The 19735-nt window shown below is 36.3% G+C and overlaps 2 protein-coding genes across 3 annotated transcripts; one reads left to right on the top strand and one right to left on the bottom strand.

Annotated features, from left to right (window-relative positions):
- Positions 1-282: 282 nt before the first annotated feature.
- LOC143896140 (protein unc-45 homolog B-like) lies at positions 283-7006 on the top strand. The gene is made up of 8 exons (XM_077403740.1): positions 283-583; positions 1901-2335; positions 3058-3363; positions 3440-3889; positions 4242-4394; positions 4472-4912; positions 5258-5350; positions 5516-7006. The coding sequence occupies exons 2-8, from the start codon at positions 1913-1915 to the stop codon at positions 7004-7006; spliced, it is 3357 nt and encodes a 1118-aa protein (XP_077259866.1). The 5' UTR covers positions 283-583; positions 1901-1912.
- Positions 7007-10159: 3153 nt separating this feature from the next.
- On the bottom strand, positions 10160-18417 carry LOC143893531 (integrin beta-PS). 2 transcript variants are annotated; one of them, XM_077399032.1, is made up of 15 exons: positions 18148-18417; positions 16344-16551; positions 15746-15974; positions 15496-15595; positions 15072-15242; positions 14858-14956; positions 14562-14726; positions 14189-14347; positions 13983-14114; positions 13491-13793; positions 11929-12150; positions 11260-11376; positions 10962-11154; positions 10428-10567; positions 10160-10347 (listed from the first exon to the last, which is right to left on the bottom strand). In XM_077399032.1, exons 1-15 carry the CDS (start codon positions 18313-18315, stop codon positions 10273-10275), a joined length of 2481 nt encoding a protein of 826 aa, XP_077255158.1. In that variant the 5' UTR covers positions 18316-18417; the 3' UTR covers positions 10160-10272. The 2 variants fall into 2 exon arrangements, with proteins under 2 accessions (XP_077255158.1, XP_077255167.1); XM_077399041.1 differs by lacking the exon at positions 18148-18417 and adding an exon at positions 17137-17389.
- Between the last annotated feature and the right edge of the window lie 1318 nt (positions 18418-19735).

Genomic DNA, 19735 nt, shown 5'->3' with positions numbered 1-19735 from the left:
AGCGTCGGTATATTTGACGCACAATCATTATTTGTAAAGAAAACTGTATTATAAATTTCATGCCATTCTTCACATTTTACATTTACCTTACCGCCTTCAGAATCGTGAGCGCATGTGCGGGTACGTACCTTAGCGACGATTGGGCATTTTTATCTAACAATAAGACTCTAGAATCCAAGTTAACCTCGATGTAATTCAAACGGAGCACCCTTATTGGTCGTTTGAGATGTTACACTTCAGCGAACAATATCGTCGAATTATCGCGTCGCGACCTCTCGCTCGCAACTTCGTTTCGTCGAGAGCGCTGCGTTCGACGAGTTCGAGATTATATAAGACACCGTATAATGTGTCGTCCTGAGTCCTGAATTTTGCGAAAAATCAATCTGACGGCCTTCCACACGGTCGAGTCCGCGCTTTCGAAATTTACGTGACGCTCAGCGTCGTGCTTCATTAGCTACGCCGATGATTGCTGGTTTAAATTACTTCTTGAAAAGTGCTAGGATCGTAAACAATCATAGACCGAGTTGGGAAGTTTGAGGGTGCTCAAACGACACGAGACAACAAAGAGAAAGCAATCCGACAGGTAATAAAGGATTTATTTCCTGTTCTATTTTGCCGACGATCTACATGAAAAATTGCCGCGCGTTCAACGTGATCCATTTCGATGTAATAAAGGTATTCGTGACAAACGTGTGAGATTACTGTTATTACTTTTCGGCCGAAAATACCTCGACAAATCGTCGAGGCAAGTAGCGCAAGACGTTTCATCCCGACTTGATCACACTATTGTATATCTTACACAAGTGAAACAGTAAAGCTAAGTGATCGAGCCAGATAATTCCATTCTAGGGCTATTAAACAGTACACGAGTCCCTTTGAATGAGTTGCAATTAAAGTATTAACATTAACATAAATGCACGTTTAGAAATATCTTATGTTAGTCGAAAAAGAGCAGCGACGTGTGAGAAAACACCCTAATTTTATAAAAAATCATATTAATGTTTCTTTTTTTTATATAACTGAAAAATTAACTTTCGAGTATGGTAATATTTATCTTGTCGAAATGTGACCTCTCGCGAATCTTTGTTCCTTAAGTCTTTATTTTCTTATGTTACCCTTCAGCCACCGACCTGTGACGATCTATTTATACGAAACACGTTCGAAGTGATTTGAACAGACTAAAGAACTGGATGTGTCAAAGAAAAAAACGAAAAATAACCACTCGGTTGACGGAACATTAAATACTTTCATATAAACGAAAATATCGGTAGAACGAGATTTAATTTCACGCAATTGAATTTCTCGCGAGTTTCAGATAAATCGCACGGTTCATTTCCAGACACGCTTCGTCGAAGTATTTAAATGTTCGACTCATGAAAGGGAGGATCGAGTGTAAATTACCCTTGACTATCGCAGCAAAATATACATAATTGCATTTCTCGCGCTAATACGAGTAGAAATATCTACGTGTAATGTAATAAATCGTTGTCGATCCAAACCCGAACTGTCGCGATCGATAATAATTGAATTACAATCAGTAGGTCGATAGCATTATTTAGTCTATATTTCACCCCAATGCTTCTATATTTATGCCAAAGGTAATTTACCGAAAATAAATTTGTCCTTCAATGCTAGTGCAAGTTAGCTATCTGCTCTTTAATATAAAAATTGTTGCAACAATCAATTATGAATTATATGCAGGTCTTATGTTAGAAAATACAATGTTATTCTTGTTAAACTGTAAGTTTATTTTTGACCCATTAATGTCTCATACTCGCGTATAATTATTTTGTAATAAGTTTATAATCTGTGTTTTTCGTATTTAAGATAATATGTATAAAATTTCATGGAGAGTCTTTCCATGTTAAAACATTGCGACATCACATATTTTGTGTTGTAGTATTCTTCCACCATGGCAGAGTCAGATACGACTGCACAGGAATGGAAAAAGAAGGGTGACGAAGAGTTCAACAAAGGCAATTGGTCTGAAGTCTTAAGTCACTACACAAAGGCAATTGAACTAGCAACAGACGACACTGAGAAGCGATTGTATTACGATAATCGCGCTGCCGCATATTTTGAGCAGGGAAATTACGACGAAGCGATTGAAGACTGCAACAGTGTGTTAAAAATATGTCCTGACGTTCCAATAACATTGTTTCGCAGATTTTTGGCATTAATAGAGTTAGAGAGGTACGAGGAGGCATTCGAAAAAGATGCGGACGAGAAAATTATTTCATCTTACACAAATGATACATCTTGCTCAAATAATTCACTACATCAGCACACAGCGAAGCAATTTCGTGATATTTCAGACAAATATATTAAGGAAAAAGCAAGTATTAATGTCAAACTAAATATACATAATTACAAAAATTCATTAACTTGCAAGACACGCTAATTTTGTCTAGATAATATAAAAATAATAACACATTTTTCATGCTCAATATATATATTTTAATAAGAGTTCTTTTTTTTTTTTTTATTCAATATCACATATAATTTGACAAACGGATTTGAGTTCTTGTCTGCTCTCTTATTATATAATAGTTATTGTTTTCCATTTACATCAAAACTCAGATAATTCTCACTTGTGACGTAATAACTCAGTTGAATGCACGTTCTTTTTGCATGCTAGCAAGTGAGATTCAATTGAGTTTTTATCCACAATCGAGACCGTGTGCTTTAATGAATCTAATAGATTCACGTTAAAAGTGAGGCTATCTGTATTGTTATGTGATAGCTTTGTCACCAAAATAAGCAGGTAAGTACAAAATCACTTATCTTATCTGAGTATAAAATACTCACATAACTGAGTGACTTAGATCACTTTGAGTGCAAATGGAAAGCAACTAATGTATTATTTCTTCTTATCGATTAATAATCTACCTACTATATGGGTAAATATTACGTCATACAAATATAATCTTTTGTAGTTAGTTTATATTTTTATTACAGACCACTATATCAAGAGACACGGTAGTGCCAAGTATACGCGGAGCGAGACCGACCGTGACTCTTTTATTTAAATATACGCTGACTTTTGTTTTGTATTAGGTATCACAAATGATGGGTCTGGCATTTAACGTGAGCGCAGATCAAGAGAAACGTGAAAACGCCGTGATTACTCTGCTTAGGCTTGCACGTTGGAAAACAGATGCCTACGAAATCTTCATAAAGGAAGTAGGAGAGAATGATGAAGCGATCTGTAGCGCAATTCGTATTGTAGCCGAATTATGCAATAACAATGTTAGTCGAACTAACAATAAGTCCACTATGATAAACGTTGTTTTGCCTTGGTGTCTGGAAATGATGAACAGCACATCTACGGAGAGAGTCAACGCGTCTCAATACTGTTTACAGGTAAATATTATCGGTTCGAATGTAATTAGCATACATGTATTTTCAGTAATTGATTTATTGCGTAATTTTGTTTCAGAATATATTAAACATTTACACCGGTACGAATGATGAACCAGTTTCAAAACTCGACGAAACTTTGTACGCAGCGCTGGTAAAGCATGAGAAAGATATTGATACGTTTCTGTCAAGCTTGTTGGATAAAATAGGGAATGAAACAACAACAGGCATTGCTAGAGACACATTAATAAATCTTATTACGTGTAACATTCATCATGCTGCGTTAGACTGGGCCAAACGATTGGTCGAATTTGGCGGTTTGCAAACATTAATGGAAATGGCCAGTGAAATGGTGGAATTTAAAAACGAATCTTCGATCGACATCACATCTTCCACGCAAACTCTAATCAGTATGTGCTTAACAAAAATATATAAAAAGATGTACGATGATGGTGATAAGGCAACATTTATCAAAGCCATTGAAGAATTTATTGAAGATAAATTGCCTAATTTTGACACAAAATCCAAAGTATGAATTTTGTAATTTTCGGTCTTTTTTAATTATTTAAATTGTTTCATAATAAAAAAAGCGTCAAATATCTGTTTAACTGTATTTGTAAAAGTTAAACGCTGTTTTAAAAGTAGAAATGTCAAAGAAGATTTCTTTTTCAATTGTTGATATTGTATAATCTGTATATAACATAAATTAAAATACAAAAATATGACTTTGCAATCTATCGTATTTTCTGAAGCATAATTTATCAAAGATTTCTACTATTTTCCATCAATATTAAATAACTCTGTAGCTACCTTGATTTCTTTTTAATCAAATATATTGTTTCAGGTAATAACTTACAAATTGTTAATTAATTGTTTTACAGGTGCGCATAGTACTTGCGATAACAACCTTAATATTCGGCCCGTTAGATGTTGAGAAAATCGAGTCCATTAGGATAAACGTTTTGCCTTGGTGTCTGGAAATGATGAACAGCACATCTTCAGAGATAGTCAACGCATCTCAATATTGTTTACAGGTAGATATTATCGTCTAAAATGTAGGTAGAATACTCGTATTTGAGTAATTAAAATTTATTGTGTAATTTGGTTACAGAGTATATTGAACACTTGTTGCGGCAGGAACGAAGAACCCGATTCAATACCTGACGAGACTTTGTGCAAGGAGCATAAGCAAGTAACTGACACTATTCTGTCATGCTTGTTGGATAAAATAGACAATAAAACACTGACACCGGGCATTGCTAGAGACGCATCAATAGAATTTATTACGCGCAACATTCATTATACTGCGTTAGGCTGGGCCAAACGAATGATAGAGTTTGGCGGTTTGGGCACATTAATAGAGTTAACCAGTCAATTAGTGGAATACCAATACCAATCTTCGTTCGACATCACATCTTCCACGCGAACTATAACCAGAGAGTGTTTAGCAAAAATTGATGAAAACTTACCACTTGATTACAGGCAACAACTTTCCGCGGGCATTAATAGATTTGTCAGAAATAGATTATATTCGCTTGACGAAGAACCTAAAGTACGAATTTTTTAATTTTTTATCTTTTCTATTGACTTAAATTGTCTTAAAATAATAGACCGAGTTTCTTTTTAACTATAGCATATTTGAGAAATTGTCATTATAATGTATATTCTATAACTTTGAAATTCAAATATGATTATTACAGAGTTTAATCGAAATTTATTGAAGAATGACTTTTTCACTTATCGTATTTTCTGCAGCTTAATTTACTTTTAATTAGAGGTTTTTTCTAATTTCAATCACAATTTAATAACACTTTGACACTGTCTTGATTAAAAAAAGAAATAATTATTGTTTCACAAAACGTAAAACTTCATAAATCATTAATCGTTTGTTTTACAGTTGCGTGCAATAGTTGCGATGACAACCTTAACATTTGGCCCGTTTAATGTTGCAAACACATTTATTACTGAAGACAGATTTAATGATATAATTGTTAATTTTTGATAGACAGTGGAAAATGACTTATTGATAAAAAAAGTGATTTGCGAATTTATCTATGCCGTTGTATCTAAATATGACGAATTCAACACGTTCATACGTCAAAGTTTCATTATATTACGAAAACTATGTTATCCTGAAGACTCGGATGATTTTAAGGATTCGGATGATTCTGAGGATCTGGATAATTTTGAGAACCTGGATAATTCTGAGGGTTCGCATGATTCTGAGAACCTGAAAGATTCAATTCGGATTCGAGCGTTTGTGGGTATTTGTAAGATGACGAAATTCGACGAGTTAGAAAGAGAATTGCAAGCTGTCCCTACGTTCAATAAGGAACAGATAGGTACATGGCTCAAGATTTGCATACGATTCTTGACCAATCCTCAGAGAAATATGAGAAAATGGGCCATTGAAGGTCTGTCGTATCTCACTGTCGACCTCGGGGTCAAAGACGATTTGATCGGAGACAAACGAGCCGTTAAAGCGATAATCGAGTTTGCCAAGATTGAAAATCAATCGATTCTCTATCAAGTGAACATATTGTTGGTGAACTTGTGCATCGCTTATGACAATTTTAATTTCCCATCCGAGAGGGAAATGTTTGTCAAGTGTTTTAATATTGATCACGTACAGACCGAGGACGACTACGTGCAAGAAAGACGGCGCGCGTTAGCGGAGGCCGGTGTGACCAGCGCTTTGGTGGGCCTCGCTAAAACAGGCAGCGAGAATAACAAGGAATTAATAGCCCGCGTTTTCAACGCGATATGCAGTCAACATGATTTGAGAAAAATAGTTGTTCAAGAAGGCGGCACGGAGGCATTATTGTCGTTAGCGCTGAATGGCACAGACACAGGAATGATATATGCTACGCGGGCCCTGGCCTATCTAGCACACACGACATCTCCTGAGGTTGCATTTCCCGGTCAGATAATCATGGAGGTTGTACAGCCGATCTCAAATCTCTTGAACCCGGAGCGTTCTGTTAATGAGAGATGCGATGCTCTAACAGCTTTGTGCAATCTAGCTAGTGTCAACAACATGCGAGAACATATTTTCAAGACAGAATATGAGAAAATTGAGCTCTGTATGCGTGACGATAACAACCTGCTGTTGAAACGAACGTCCACACAACTCATAAACAATTTGGTATTATGCCGTGATGTTGCTATTCAACTTGTTAAGCAGAGATCTGATCAACTTTTTGATCTTATAAATAGGTCCGTAAAGGACGGCACAGATGACCATACAAAGAAGGCAATAGCTGGAACGTTAGCAACGCTAACGGCAGCCAGCGAAGAGGCTTGCGAAAAATTACTCGGCTGGGATATTTGGTCGACATTCCTACCTATTTTACTCAATGATCCAGACGATAACTTACAACATAAAGGTACCGAAATTGCGTTAAATATGATGAACAGTACGAAATACGTCGCTGCAAAACTCATCGAAACAGATACAATAATGAAACGAGTAAGAGAATTGAGCGATAATAACACTATGCAAAACAAGAAGATCAAGGAATTAGCATCCCGTGTTTTAGAAGCTGCTGTGAAATGGGGCAAGCTCAAGAGAAACATCGAAGAGAGCGGATCGTCACAAAGCACTGATAATATAGAACATTCGATTAAGAAGATTAAACGTGAATAATTTAATTGGGATCTAAATGACACATTATTTAATAGAATATTATTTTTTATTTTAATAAATGACAGCGCAATGTACAGTATAATTAATAAATAACAAAACTTTGCATTTACAAGACTCGTGCTTCGGCGCTTTTTACCCATGATAAATAACATCCTAGCTTTTTCAGGCACAGAACCATTCTTTTTCTCGACAGACTTGGGTCATCGCTATGTCTCTACGAAAATCTCTTTGTGAGTTCTTGATTGTCGCTTTTGCAGATTAAAATTTCTTTTTTCGCTGCTGTTAGCAATCGGTGGAGCTCGGAGAGTGCCGCGGACGTATAAATGGTTTTCATTTCGGCGCCTAATCCTTGCAAAATGGAAGAAATTGCACGCACTTGTAAAAATTCTTATTGTACGGTTTTGGAAGAACTGCTCACGGTTTTGGACAGTTAAAGAAAAAGCGTCGGTGTATTTGACGCATGCAATCATTATTTGTTTATGTCTCGTCCTGAATTCTGCAAAACGTCAGTCTGACGGCCTTCCACACGGTCGAGTCCGCGCTTTCGAAATTCACGTGACGCGCAGCGTCGTGCCTCATTAGCTATGCCGATGCTTCCCGGTTTAAACTACTTTTTGAAAAGTACTAGGATCGACACAAGGGAACAAGGAGAAAACACTCCGACAGGTAATAAAGGATTTATTTCGCCGACGATCTACACGGAAGCTTACCGCGCGTTCGATGTGATCCAATTCGATGTAACAAAGATATCCGCAACAAACGTGTGAGATTACTAATTATTACTTTTTGGCCGAAAATATCTCGACGAATCGTCGGGGCAAGTAGGGCAAAACGTTTTATCCCCGCTCGACCACAACATTGTATATCTTGCACAAGTGAAACAGTAAAGCTAAGTGATCGAGCCAGATAATTCCATTGCAGGGCTATTAAACAGTACCAGGAGTTCTTCTAAATGAGTTGCAATTAGAGCATTAACATAAACGCACGTTTAGAAACATCTCATGTACGTTGGTATGAAGAAAGATCAGCGACGAATGACAAACGTCCTAATTTTATAATAAATCGTAATATCATAACAGATTTCAGACCAAGGTACTTTTACAATGCGATAATGTCTCTTCTCTTTATGTAATAAGGAGATTAATTTCCGTGTACTGTGATATTTTTCTTATCAAAATGTGACCTCTTGCGAATCTAAAGTCTTTGTTGAACGAGTATTCATGTCTTGGAAATTGTGGCAGTCTTTTATACGAAACACGTCCGAACTAGGGTTTGAACAGACCAAGAAAGACTGGATGTATCAAAGATAAACAAATACACGGTTAACGACTCTCATATAAAAATAATGTTGAAATTCAACTTCACGCAAATAAATTTTTCGCGCTTCTCAGATAAATCGCACGTCTTTCTTGAACTAGCGTACGTCTATTTTTTTTTTTTCGAAAAACTTCCTGAACTGGTGCAATAAGTTAGAGTGAATCAAGTATATTTTGTTTCACTCTAATTTATTGCACTAGTGTACCAGATCAAAAAATTCTTCGAAAAAAAAACAAGCGAACGCCCTCGCCGGGGAATTGAAATTTCCGACACGAGAAATGGAAGAACGTAAATTGCCCCTGACTTTTGCAGCGTATACATAATTGCATTTTTCACGTTAAAACAAAATAAGATATTTTCGTGTAGCATCTTAAATTGTCGTCGGTCCAAACCCGAATTTCCATGATCGACAATAATTGAATTGCAATTAGCGGCTTCAATGCTCCTAATTATGTCAATAATTCACAGGAAATAAACCTGATTTTTTATGTTAAAAAAGTTGGCTTTTCGATATAAAAATTGCAAGAATCGATTACAATTTATATGAAGATCCTATGCTAATAATTGCATTGTTGTTATTAAATTTTTGTTTATTTTTCCTCCATTAATGTCTCATACTTGCATATAAATACTTAGTAATAATTGCGTCATTTATACTTTCCGCATTTAAAAAAATACTAGATACATATAAAATATATAAATAACAAACAGTCTTTCCATGTTAAAACATATAATGCAGCAGTATATAATTTGTGTTGTAGAGAGTTATTCCATCAGGACAGAGTCAGATATGACCGCACAGGAATGGAAAGAAAAGGGTAATGAAGAGTATAAAAAAGGCAATTGGGCTAAAGCACTGAATCACTATACAAACGCACTGAGACTAGCAGAGGACAACGCTGAAGAAGCTGTGTACTACTGTGTTAACGTAAAATAAATAAAATAATTCTAAATTCGTAAAACTGATTCTAGATCTTTTCGGCTCATTAATTAAGCAATCGCTCTTAGATCGCTATCTACAAATCTGTCGTTGGCCATAACCGGCATAGAAAACGGCTTTACGATGATAAAATGAAACAACAAAAAGTCTCGTTGGAAAACCTACGCGGCTAGATTTCGCAATAAATAGGGGGGAAGCAGGAAGTATTTGAGCGGAGACATGTTATTACGAGCTCGGTGAGAGTAGCAGAAGAATGTAAAGAGGCGGAAGAAGAGGAAAAGAGCCGTGGAAAGTTTTGCTCGTTTTTGCACGGCGAGATTCTCGCTGCCGATTGGTCTTCTCATTATGCGGCAATTAAACACCATGGCGCCCGCAGAGGCTTGTTCAATTCATTCGCTTTAGCGCGGCGCTAGTCATCGGATCTGGTATATTGTATATTGGAGAGAAGGCCGGCGTTGAAATCTCCTATTACTTCCATAAATAATATTTCTAGCCGGGCGCAATAGTAAGATCTAAGAATATCTCACTTATATATTAAAAGATAATGATTTATATATTAATTTACGTCTGTTCATTAGACACAAGCAATTTGCGTGACTTAATTTTTTAATTTGGTTGATATATTAATATAACTAATGATACATTAATTGCTATTTAACACTTTTTTAAATGTTAAAATATAGAAAAATAAATTAAATCAATGTTTAGTATTAAAAATAAAATAATAAGTTTAATTATTTTTAGTAAAGGCTCATAAGATTAGAAATCAATCAAAGAAAGATGGAGCGTGGAGCCGTAACAAGGTGTTGGTGTTTAATTATTTTTATAGTAGATAATCAATTTTTGATATAAGAACTGATCTTTAAAAACTGATGATTAATAAAGAATAACACATGTCATCTTTCAATTTATTTATTATATGAAATTTCAACACATATAAAAAATAAAATTAGAAGCTCTTATACGAAATTCGTAATATATCACAATGAGAGTCTAAAGCTAAAAATTACTAATTTCTGGCGTTTTTCTTGAACGTCGGATTGCAGAAAGTCGACGTCGCTTGTTTGTACAGAGGATTCTCGCCCTGAAACATTTCGACATATATTGACGATCCGGCGATCTCGTAGTCACGCGATCGAGAACAATGAGGAATAAGCGACTCACTCTGTCCCATTTGGCGAGGGCGCGCTCTTTCTCAAACTTGGCGTATTCCCTCTTGTCGTGGATGATCGTGAGGATCTTCCAAATGAGGAGAATCAGGAAACCGATGACGACGGTGCTTATGACGACGCCCAGCGCAACACCTACGGAAGAAAGTAAATTCTAGTTCATTTTGTACATCTCCTCGGATGTTCAATCGTATACGTAAGCGTAACCAACGCGCGAAGATACTATATATTAGTTTTCAAACATCATCGTATAAATAATAATTAGGATTAAAGAGAGCGAGAGAGAATGGCCAGACAAATAAAATAATCTTGAAATAATAACATAAAATACATTACATAATTTTTTAAAACTACGTTATGTGTAGATGTGCATTATTAATCTCATCACGACTAATTACGTTTGTTACTTATTAATCTTGTTTAATTTATCAAAAAGCATAGAATGGAACTCTGTAAATTGTATATTTCATGGCAGCGAACATAACGAAATAAAGTATAATTAATATAATAGTACAACAAGAATGATTACCGAAAACGTCAATAAGCGTTGGGCAAGCTCTTTCTTTCTCGGCTTGAATCTGAAGGATTTTAATGTCTCCTCCGGTACCAGCTCTGTGATATTGATACTTAAAGACAAACGTACAGCCTGCATCACCGGGTGTTCGACATATGCGGGCGCCGGTTTCCTTATCTTTCGCAGGATCTTCCTCGACAGTGTCGACCTGTGGAGTAAGAATTAGCGTCCATTTGTATCGCATCGCAAATTATTAACCGCTCACGCACAGCTCGCGAAGTAGAAGTGTTATCTCAAGGAAAGAACTACTAACAATGTCTATTTCGTGCACGCACAAGTCGCACTTCCCGTTTGTCGCGAGTGGTCCTGCGTTGTACGCCATGCACTCCACGCAATTCTTCAGTTCATCACACCGTTGTTCTGGGCATGTCTAAAGTGGGTTATAAATAAATAACTGTTTCGTAAAATTAAGATATTTTTTTACTACTATAAAAACTCTAGAACACTATATATAAGTGCAGATCGAAATATGCATTTTCCAAGTACGTTATTCGCAAAAATCAAATTTAATATAAGATTTAAAATTATATAAGAAATAAAATTAAATTAATGAATAGATGCGTAATATAATCAACAATTTAATAAATTGTTTCAGTATCCAAACATTTAACAATAAATTTAATTTTATTCTTGGTCAGAAAAGTCTCCTCCCCCCCCCCACCTCTTTCTCACAGGTACATACAGGTATATAACTTTCTAAGTTTTCAACACCATGTGCGTGTTATGTACAATAATAATATTAATTGTACATAAATCGTCTCCTGAATGCGAATAATCGATTACCATAGAAATTTTTATGCAAAAATATCCACGCATCTCGAGAATTTTTTATGTTCTTTCTTATTTTGTTTGTTGAAAGAAATTGATGAACAATTTCTTCGAACAAACTTCCCAGATCAAATCCTTGTGTGTGAACACTCACTGGGCACGCCTCGCAATATTGTCCGGAATATCGGATATTGTCCAGCTCGTGGCAGTGACAGCTACCGCAGATGCACTTGCCACGTCCGCTGCAAATCTCGACGTTCTTGCCCGTCGTCGGGATGCACGTACTGTTGGTCTCCTTGCAGTCGCACGTCTCGCCACCCCATCCCGGCAGGCAATTGCAGGTACCGCATTCGCACTTGCCCCGTCCGCCGCAGACCTTAAACGGACAAAGAAGAGACGAACGGCGAACGGCGTAATGGGGTACGTACAAAGGCGTGTAATTTGTCCAACCGTCCTTATAAACGCCGCGCTGCCGCGCTCGCTCGTAGGCAAGATTGCCGTGTAACTTCCGCGCGCGAATTTGTTAAAAGCAACTATCAAGCGAGAAAACACGGTAGTTATACGCGCGATAATAAAGATCTCCTGTTCCTGGCTATCCTCTTTTGAGCGTGTAATTTTGTTGTTTATATATAAATAAATACTATAATATGCTTAAAAGATATTAATAGTATATTACATTACAAGGGCCGAAAGTTGAATTTTCGGCCCTGCGCGTCATGATGCCCCGAGGCGAAGCCGAGGGCATCATGACGAGCAGGACCGAGATTTCAACTTTTGGCCCGCGTAGTGTATACGATTTTTCTTCATAGCCGGTCGAAAGTACGTTATTAATTTTACTTTTTTTAACTTTAAATGTTAATAAGCATGTTTTTGATGCCTGCCCCCGACATTTGCGGCACGAGCGAAGCGAGTGCTGCTGGTCGGGGGGGCAGGCATCAAATACATTCCAAGAGTCGTCTTGTCATATTTTGTAAAAATAAATTAATTCTATTAGCTTTCAAGTTAAGAAAATTACCTATGTTAACATTGTCTCTTGAATTTAATGTGCTTTTCAAAATTGACCAAACACTCCATAAAGTTGACGGCTTTAATTTTTTAGATAGGTCCTTAAAATACACAACCAAATTATTTTCTTCACAGTTTGACAGTGAAGTTTTGTGTTCTATCTGCCACTTTTTATACGTGTCGTAAACAAGATTGTATCGATCAACAGACTTCTTTGGCAACGTATCTGTATTTATTATCAATCGCGCTTCTGCATCGAAATTTCGTATAACTTCTTCCTCGTCTACGGATTCATCAGATGACATATTGACAGAACAATATTGATGACTATTTTTAAGGTTAAAGGGCGTTAAGGTTTAAAGTTATAGAGAGCGCGCGTGTACTTTTCACAGGGAGTAAATGTTAAACTTTCGTCCTTGCTATTAGGGACGAAAGTACGTACTTTCGACCGAGGTATGAAGAAAATTATATTTTAGTATAATTAACGAGTATATATAATTTTTAACTCATAATTTTTAATCCGTAATAAAATCATGTTTATTAGACTACATAAGAGAATCACGTTCAATATCAGTTGAGTATTTTTATTAAAAAACTATTAAGTACTTTTTTTATAACTTACATAAAGAGCATTAGGATTTCATTCTCGACTGCATTGCTTAGAATTCTATTTTGCAATCGTATCGTTATATCTTTAATTTTCGGACATACCTGGCCACCACTGCGTTTGCAGGAGAAATTGTCGCATTCGCAGTATTTTCCGTAGAACAGTTCTTGCGGATTGTTCGGTCGTTTGTCGCAATCGCAGACGCCACACTTGCATGTGCCATGACCGCTGCAAATCTCGGTGGTTTGATTGTCGGGTTTGCAGTCGATCATCGAAATCGATTTGTCAGCACCATTGCCGTTTCCCTCGCACTCGCATTGTTTTCCATAAAAACCGGGATTGCAGGAACACACGCCGCACACGGATGTACCTTTACCCTTGCATTCTGCTGCGTTCAACTGATATCCCTATGTCGCGAAAATGGTAATTTAAAATTCGATAGTAAGAGTGTTATAAGACAATCAGTATTATATCAGTATTATATATGTTTTTAGTTATATTTTTTAACATTAGACGTAAGTTAAATTTGTATTAATTAAAAAATAAATTCCTCAACATTATTATTCGAGTTAGCTGTTTTGCTTTAGTATATCTACCCGGTGTCCAGGATTCTCACAAGGACAGTCGCATATAATTTCCAGATCGATAGTTAAACTCTCATTTAGGCCTCTAGGTTTGATTTCCATAGTTTGATGCCAATCCTTTGAATTTTTGGGACATTCGACAACCTGGTGTTTAATCAAATCATAATGAATCATATTGTTAATTAATATATAATAATAATTGTAACTTATTAACGCACCTTAAGTACAACTTCAAATTCGATAATGTTGCCTACGCGAAGTCCTCCGCATTCTTGACGTTCCAGCAACTCCCCTGTTTTGTTTAAACATCGGGAGAAATATTTAACGTCGATCATCTCTGGCGCTGTGTCGATTATTGTCACCGAGTCCACTAATTTCTGAAAATTGTCAACGTATTAAATTATTATCAATCTTTTAGTTAGGTACCACATATTAGGTAAAATATGTTAATGTTCTTAGGTAAACTAAAATTATTACTTAATTTTTCTTATTAACTTATCTTATTATAATGCAAACTAAAAAGTATAAGATATAAAAAGATAATTTATATACAAATTAATATATATTATTATTTATAACAAATATAATTACTTCGTATTCGCTGCTCACTAAGGCGACGACATTCTGCGAATCATTTTCGAGAGTTCCAGTTGAGGATCCGCTGATGCTACTACTTAATCGTTGATAAGTCGCATTTTTGTGATCAGGGACGGCGAAGATAATATTCATATTGTGCTCGCGCGCTTTTCTATTGACCTATATAAACAAAGAAAATATTTTTCTTAATTTAATAAAAAAATTCTTAAGCGATTAGTTCATAATACACGTGTAACTGAATAATCCTCAAAGAAAGAGAGTAAATGAATATATACTCATCTTATACTCACCTGAGAAATCGACGGATAATCCTGCAGAAGGGAGTAAGTGTAGAATCCTTTCTCGTCCAAGTGACACTTGCAATCGTTTGGCTCTACTATCCCTGCAAGCTGAGAAACCGTTAAGCTTTTTCATCTCGAAGTCACCACTCTTAGTCGGCTATGGTCGATTTATTTCAGAGTGCGCAATTTTATTATGCCTCGTATTTTATTTTAATTCACATACCTTACCGTCCCCGGCGATGTGGAAGATCGCATCGGTCGAGAACACAATAAGATGACGTGCTTTTTGGCGCCAGCCAATTTCCTTGGTACATACTATGACCTGCATCATCGCGTCGAGCCCGCCTTCGGGACCGTCCAGATTACCCGACACCGGCGCCGCTTGTACCTGATCCTATATTTGTTAAGACTACTTGTATTTGACAAATTATTTAAAATTAACTGCACGAAATTGTCAAAAAAATAATGCGTCAAAATCTAATTTCATGTGAGATATGGAAACATATATCCAATATTTATCGAATAATTATTTCAAAAGCAATAATCAGAACTTTTGTTTTTATCTTTATTGTCCTAAACTGTTTGATAGAATTTTTTTTTATTTGCTTTAGTACACGTCGAATACATAATTGCATAATGATAATTACCTCAAATAGAGCTACGTTCTCCGTAAGAGGCATTTGATTTTTATAATCGTAAGGCGGTGCACAAGGTTCACCAGTTTTCAAATTGCAGGGAGATTTTAATCTAACGTAAAAATTCAGTCGGATTAAAAATCTTTTACCAACACGATGCCATTCATAATTATAACAATTTCGATGATTATAATTAGTTTCTTTATTTAATTAAGCGAAATATCCGTTGCAATGATTCACATGTTGCAATAAATATAATTACTTATCGGGCTGCGTGCTGGTCATCGGTAAAACGACCTTGTCTACAAAGCTGCCAAAGCCAATGCGGAAATTCGACGTGAGCTTTTGCATGGCTTTAGCCAATTGTAGACCGAGTTTCGATAATTTGTCTCTGTACGGCTCCATAGACGCCGATAAGTCCATAAGATAATACAGATCCACAGGATAATCCTCCGCCTGACTGTATTTCATAGTTACGCGATAGTCTTCTCCTATAAATAATTTGTTCAAATTTTTAATTCACAAAATTTATAACTTACTTGAATTATGTATAGCATTAGATATATAAGTATATCAAGAATATATAAAATATAGCATTTGTAACGTATAATTATTGTACTTTAAAGTTTAAAATAATTATTTTATTGTAATTTCTAAAAGAACTTTGTGTCTCAATAATGCAGATTAAAAATCGATGTACATTTTTTTCGTGAAGAAGAGTGCGTTTATTATACACATATAGTATATTGTTTTGATAACATATATTGTTAAAAATATGTATTAATGTTTCATAATTTTTTGCAAAGAAACGTGAGATCTAACGTATGAAAGAGTAGATCTTGATGAAATATTTTTCTCACCTGGCCTGAGACGTAATCTTATCTTCTGGGGTTGAACTTGGACGGGATCTTTACCCTTGATCGAGGATAACTGTCGATTTTCCAAGATATCCATCGTATTCTCATGATATATCACAGCCGATGGTTGACACCAAAGGTCGCCTTCTTTCAAATACGTTTGTTTGGACACGCAACGCAGCAAAGGAGCACTTACACTCTGTTTGGATACCTTACAAAGCCGCGAACAAAAACTCAATTATCATCTATTACAATTTAAAAAGTTATTTAAATTGAAATTTTTAAATAAAAAAAAATTTGCAACGTGCAACGATACAAACAACGTGTGATAAAAAAATGTTCACGCTTTGTTAAATTAACAAACATTGTTAGAAAACATTGTTGACAACTCTCAACGTTTATCGTTTTTTGTTCAAGTATCTTGAAGTTGGTAATTATTGTATTTATTCACATGACATATGAAAAAGCTTTGTTTAATTTGAACAGTTATTAATTAGCAATTGTTTAATCTGAACTGACAGTCATCGAGTGAATTATATTACGGTTAATAAATTTCTGATGCGTGTAACTATTCCATCTATATAATTTAAACTAATGAAAGATCAGATTCTTCTTCTTCTAACTTAATAAATTACAACAGATATTAATATTTATTATACAGTAAGAAAATTTTCTTCGTCAGTGGATAAATAATAATAATGAGGTTTAATTGACTATAACTGGCAATCTTTATTAATAATATTTACAAATTTTCTACTGAGAGCATAAAACCTCACGTCTTGAGACATCTGGATACCTTTATCATTTTCTTGATCGTTCCAGAACTTTCCGTAGCTTAAAACAAACTTTCCGAACTCCTTGCCGGGATGCTCGGAATAGATTCAATTCTTTTTCCATGAATCATCGCTGAACTTCTCGTCCAGATACACCTCCGCCGTAGCCGCGGAGAGGGCTAGGAGAACGACAAACGCGCAGGGGGATCGCATTATTCGGACACCGATAAGGACGACGTGAGTCCGAGGAGACCGACGACGACGTAATAAATGTACCCGCCGCCACGACGAGCTGGCCGATAATGTGGTCCCCCTGCGCGTTCGTTGTTCCCCTAGCCCTCTCCGCGGCTACAGCGGAGGTGTATCTGGACGAGAAGTTCAGCGATGATTCGTGGGGAAAAAAATTGGATCCATTCCGAGCATCCCGGCAAGAATTTCGGAAAGTTTGTTTTAAGCTACGCAAAGTTCTGAAACGATCAAGGAAACGATAAAGGTATCCAGACGTCTCAAGACGCGAGGTTTTATGCTCTCAGTAGGAAATTTGTGAATATTATTAATAAAGATTGCCAGTTATAGTCAATTAAGCCTCAATATTTATTATAACGTAAGCTTCTCAAAAACAGATCCTCCATCAGTATTTCTCACAAAACACATCGGATATACCACATATGTGTATATTCCATTCAATTGGGCGCGAATAATATTTTTCTCTTCCGGATCATATTTAGATATCAGAGAACTGATAGAAAAAAAGACGAAAGAAACGCTTTTGTACTATAAGCGCGCGCGAAACAGTCATGCAGTGATCAATCGCGCGTGAGTTGACTCGGCGCCGCGGCGTATGAATCACCGGCGCGACGAGGAACGCGGACAACGTCTTTGGCGAACGGGCGGGTCTGTCGCCGTCATTACGACGGGTGTAGTCGCAGGTGGGCGCATCTTTTCCGACGTCTCCTTCCGCGGGGAAGGGGAATCTCTCTCCTTCATTCTCGGGAGTAGACCGCTCGTTAACGGCGTTTATAAATATTCATTACCGTCATGGAGCACCAGACGCATCGCGGCGTTTGCAGGCAGCTCGCGCAGGTCTGCCGCGACTCGCAGAGGCTCTCCCGGTCGCGATGCTGCGAGGTCGCGGCCACGAAGAGACGCACCGTCACGAGGAGGAGGAGGTGGTGGACGATGACGGTCGTCCGCCGTGCCATCGTTTCCCCTAAAGTCGAACGTATATATACTTTTCACGAGCAAGGCGAGCGAGGCGAGTCGCGACACGAACGCTCGCCGATCCGAAAGGATACTGCGGCATCCCGCGGAAATGACTCCGAGATAAAACGCGTCGTGGTAATGCGCGCGTGATTAGGTAATCGGTTAGTTCGCTCCAACTTCGCCGGCAGTTTTTCCTGGGAACGGTGCGATTGAGTTTCCCGCGGCGCCAGAACGATGACGAATTTAATTTTGCAGCTGAAATTTAATTGAGAACTCTTTACGCTCTCTTGACGCGGGCATCTCGCAAGTATCGCAACCGAAATAAATGAATGACGTATAATTAATGATGTTTAATAAGCATGATCGTAGATCGGTTGGAATCAATAAGGATGGAAAAAGAGGGAGGGGTGAAAAAAGATTTGCATATACGCGGGAAAAAGATTATCTGTTGTAACAGCATTAGCTAATCTAATTGAAAATAATCTTGTTTTAATTCAACGACAATACTAATGGGACAAGCAACATTTTATTAAGAGCATGCAGATATATATATTTGTTTCATTAATACTGTTATTAAATTATTAAGATTATCAATTATTTTTAATTAGACTATTGTTTAACTAATGCTGTTAATATAACATTACTGTTTCCTGTATTATCGCCGAACTAGCGTTCACAATTAGTATTTACAAACAGTCAGTGAGATCACACATGAAATACAAAGGAAAAGAACAACTGAGTGAAATCGGTTATACTATTTTAATTTATAACGAGAATTATTGAAATATAAAACAACTATACCTGTAATTCGGAAACAAGTATGACAAATGCGAATCTTCTTCATTATTCTTGCGCTCCTCAAACTCAAATTCATCCCAGAAATTACTGTCACATATTTTAAAATATCCTACATATAAAATAAATATATACATATTTCTTTTATTCATATAAAGTATATAAAATACTTTTATATACTTTTTAAAAGAGTCAGCATAAGATTATTACATTACATTATATATTGCATTATGTACTGCGTCATGTATTGCGTACTCGTAGAATTTTATATATCTTGAGAATTTTATTTAATATTTTAAAAAGATCAGTCTGATGCCATCTAGCGTTTTAATAATGAACTATTCTTGAGTTTTCCGACAGATAACACGCAAAGAGAGAAACTGCAATGATTTCCCAGCACCGTTTATACTTTGTGCACTTTTTATCTACAGGCTTTATTTTTATTCTGATTGGAATTTTTTGACTTTATCATTATCTATTATAATGCCAAAAAATATCATTCTTCTCTTCTGGATTACGTTCGCAGACGCAAAACATTCGACAGCGATTTTTTTTTATTATGTATATGTATATTACCACACTAAAACTGTTTTAATATATTACATAAAAAATAAAAAATAATTA

This window comes from Temnothorax americanus, unplaced genomic scaffold, assembly GCF_048541705.1.
Source record: "Temnothorax americanus isolate GAGA-0224 unplaced genomic scaffold, ASM4854170v1 Scaffold1, whole genome shotgun sequence".
Lineage (NCBI taxonomy): Eukaryota > Metazoa > Arthropoda > Insecta > Hymenoptera > Formicidae > Temnothorax > Temnothorax americanus.
Note: the sequence above shows the minus strand (reverse complement) of the source record. Positions and strands in the feature narration are given on the sequence as shown.